Consider the following 4,304-nt stretch of genomic DNA (forward strand, 5'->3'; position numbering starts at 1 on the left):
ATTATTTTAACATGCTAAAAGAAGGAAACGTGATGTCATTCTTCATTTAGCAGACTCGTTGACCTATTAACAGACTCTCACCCATGTTAAATGTAATATCGTTTTAACATGCCTAAAGAAGGAAATATTTCTCCATTTAACCTAACTTTTTCCATTTAATGTGATAAACTAAAGATTATGAATACCCCTATTATTAAAACTAATGAGAAGGTGTTATTGTTAGGGGGGAGGGAAGATATATTATTTAATGTAGGTATAGTAATAGCTCTCTGAGTGTAAAATTAATTATTCTATTTTAAAAAATTATTTTTGCTAGTGAGGACCATTAGTTAGTTGTTGGTTCTTAGAGTTCTTTAATATTGTTTTGTCCTTCAACTAATTAAGTAGCCGTAGTTAATTGATCTTTATATAAATTTTACTCAGTTCAGTAATGTATAAAATAAATGAAATTTTTACTGAAATTTCAACAGTGACTAATACGCTGTTTGTTCTGTATTTGTATGTGACTTAATAATTGTTAGCTACAGTCTTTGCCAACAGACACCTTGGAACATTATATATATTTTATTTTGTAAACTAATTTTATACTATTTCTACTTCCATATATATTATTCATTCATTCATTCCAAATATATTATTATTCATTCATTCATCCTTATATATTATTATTTATAGTGTTTTGACAAAAATAGATCCCTTTAATGAATTGTTTTTCAATAATTTTAATTAAAATTGGGTGTATCTTATAATTTTGGCAAAGGCTGATTGATATTGTAAATACAAAAAGGGCACTTATTAGAAAATGTATTTAGTTCAAACCTAAAACCCCTGGAGGTATTATTTTTCGTTCTTAATTCAGCATGACTTTCAATTTCTATCTAAATGTTCCCAATCATAATCTCTTAATACATCAAGAAAAACATTTTTTTTTCTTTTATCTATGACAGATTGTGTTTAAATTCCCTCATATATACAATTATAAGGCATATCTATAATGCATATTGAACATTTTCATTTCAAATGTATCTTCATGTCAACCTAAGAATTGTCATTCAAACACATATTTAAACATTTACCCTCTGTCAATATTTAATGATGTTTAGTTGCATTTATAAGACTCTATTTCTATTATTATTGAACTTAAATATGGGTTACAATTACAAGAAGCCATGTGACTTTATAAACTCATGTACTAATTTACTGTCAATATCATAAGAATGATATTTTATAATCAATTAATAAGAGTTAATATAACTATTTAGAACATTTATCGCACAAAATTTGGTATTTTAGGAATTAATTTTAAACATTATTAATTATATTAATTATCTGTTTAATTATAATTTGCTAAATTAGTAAACTGTTCTTTATTATTTTCTGTAAGCATAATAGCATTTCTAAACCTGAATTTAGATTTTAATAATTAGTCAATTTTTGTTATCCTATTAACTTTAATAAATAAAATATATATTATAAATAGTATATCTACCGTAACGATTCAGATTCTTATTATATATGTAAACATACATCAATATAGAGAGCTTATGCATTTGCTGTTAAAAACATTAAATCTTGGAACTAGAATGTTTAAAAATTTATTACTTTTTTAAATTTACAGACCTAGTTATAATTTATGAAGGATATTAAAAAAATATACACATATATTTAAAAAAACAATATTATTCACAACTATATCTCAATCATTTTGTTTAATTAATAACCATAATCGTCATGGAATATTTTTTTACGGTAATATTCTTCTGACAATATAATAGTTGATTTTTAGATTTTATAAATTCCTTTAATATTTATTTTTGGAGTATATATCTGACAATGAACAATAGGTGTGCAGCCTTGAGACTGTACGCATGTTTTGGTATAATCTAGATTGAATTTTCAAGATCATTGTCATGGTGAAATTGAAACATTGTCAGGTAAAAGTGATCGAGTGAAATTTTTGCAAAGATATGTTCTATTTTGCTATCTACCTGTGTCTGAACCAAATCTATGCTTCTGTGTTGACCAAATTGTAATATTATCAATAGTTGACTAAAAATATTTGATAATTTCACAATTTTATAAACATAAATTTCATTCTGGCAGTAATTTATTTTAAAAAATCTTATTTTCACAAAAATGTCCTTTGATATTAATTTATTCCTGCTGAAATATCTTATATGCATTGCCAGGTTGGTAGGTTAGTGAGATTTTTTCTACTTTTCTTGTTTCTCTTACACAGTCATTTTAGTTTTTGTATTTTGATAAAAGATGAAATGCTGATTCCTTTGTACAGTTAATTTCTTCACAATGCCATATTGATCAGACCACACATTTACATACATAGAAATATAAATATAGATAAATAAACAAAAATACTTCATTTTTAGGATCATCCGATTTATATATATAAAAAACAAACAAACACTGTACTACTTTCCTTTTCTCTCTTCCTCTTCCCTTGAAGTATGGTGTTAGGTAAGTATGGTTTCCATTGATTTTTCTAATGAGATTCTAAACATGTAATAGAAAAAAAATTGAAATTATTTTTACAATTTCTAGGTGGAGAGCTACTAAGGGAAGGTTACCCAATATTCAAAGCGGAAGAAGGACAGTACCTGGCTGCTTGTAAGTCATTTTATTCTTCTAACAATTTTGTGCCAATAATATAGAGTTGATAAAAATGTTTTCCAACCCATCCCTCCAAAAAGATTTTTTATGTTCCAATTTTTGTATTGTCTACATTGAACTGTTTTGATTGTAAGCTTTAATTTCCGGTCCCGATTCATTAATGATTTATCCCGATAAAGAATAAAAGTTTTTCATTAAAAAAATTAAAAAATCAAATCAATATGAGCAATTTCCTCCTTGTATGTTTACGAAGTTTAAATTGTCTATTAATAATAAATTTCAATTATTCAGAAACTGTAACTTATATTATCCCTGTAAAAAAAAATCCAGTGATATGTATGTCAAAATTGAGGTACTACTTGATTTATGGAAACTCAAGAGCTTCTGGAAAAATTTACTGTATTTAGAGATTTTTTAATATTGAGGTTCTTTATATCTAGATCGTTGAAATTTTTTATATTGAAGTTTATACATATATATATTGATACCTACTAGGTTTATACATATACATTGATACCTACTAGGTTTATGCATATATATTGTACCTACTAGGTTTATACTTATATATTAATACCTTCTTAACGAATTGTAAGAACTTGGACCTCGTTAAAAAGACTATAATATATCTGGATTATCTCTATAGGAAGTTTGGTGAGTCAATTCATAAAAAAAATTTTCTTTTGAGGTTAAAGACTTCCAGTTTAATGAAATTTTTATTAAAATTATCACCACATGGTACAACGTTTCATGATTACGTGTGGTGATAATTTTAATAAAAATTTCATTAAACTGGAAGTCTTTAACCTCAAAAGAAAAATTTTTTTATGAATTGACTATAATATATGTACTATGAGAAATGATGAACACATTATACTCGAAATAGGTACAATGTTATTTTGCAAAATTATTAAAAAGTAATTGTACTTACTATAAATTGTAAATTACTGTACATTAGTTAAACATTGAAATTATGTATAAAAATATTTGTGTATAAATATTTATGTATAAAAAATGTGATCAGTGAGTCACTTATAAATGAGAACACACTTTGATCATAAATAAAACTTATTGCATTAGATCATGAAAATAACTTCGTAAACATGAGAAAGAACGATTTGTGAAGGGCTCATAAAGATTTATGTTGCAACATGTTCGTTCATAGATAGCACATTGAAAAGAGGACCTTGTTGCTGTATAGATTACCATTGCTCAGATTTGTTGCGCAAAGGTCAATAATTTTTTTCCAAAACGGTTTTAATTTTGTTATATGGAGGTTTGCTTATATAAAGGTGTATTTTTCATTGAATGCTGCAGCTAATTCAAGGAAATTTAAAAAATGTATTACACTAATAAATTTGGTTAATTGAAGTTTTTTAAATCAAGGTTCTACTCTATACCAAAGTAATAACAAGTAAGATTTTAAAAAATAGATTGGTTATGTTACAAAACTGAGGTGTTTTGTTTTTATTTTATTTTATTTTTTTATTGCACTTGTCTATATAAGTTAATGTAATGGTGTTTTCTTTAACACTAATCATACCAAGACTTAATATATACCTATTTCTACCATAGCGGGTCAAATGACCCGACTTTATGTTTCATGCTTGAATGTATGAAATATGGATGTTAGGAAGGAAATAAAAATATAAATTAAATTTATTATAATTAAACAAAAT

General features: G+C 25.4%; 1 protein-coding gene across 2 annotated transcripts in view; it reads left to right on the forward strand.

Moving 5' to 3' along the window:
• LOC106688424 (uncharacterized) overlaps nucleotides 1-4,304 on the forward strand; it is a 124,742-nt gene that overhangs the window by 110,895 nt on the left and 9,543 nt on the right. For both annotated transcript variants that reach the window (XM_067048138.1, XM_067048139.1), the window contains exon 16: nucleotides 2,560-2,625. In XM_067048138.1, the coding sequence (XP_066904239.1) occupies nucleotides 2,560-2,625 (66 nt within the window). The remainder of the gene's footprint in view (nucleotides 1-2,559; nucleotides 2,626-4,304) is intronic.

This window comes from Halyomorpha halys, unplaced genomic scaffold (genome assembly GCF_000696795.3).
Source record: "Halyomorpha halys isolate HHAL.00 unplaced genomic scaffold, Hhal_1.1 Scaffold1127.1, whole genome shotgun sequence".
NCBI lineage: Eukaryota > Metazoa > Arthropoda > Insecta > Hemiptera > Pentatomidae > Halyomorpha > Halyomorpha halys.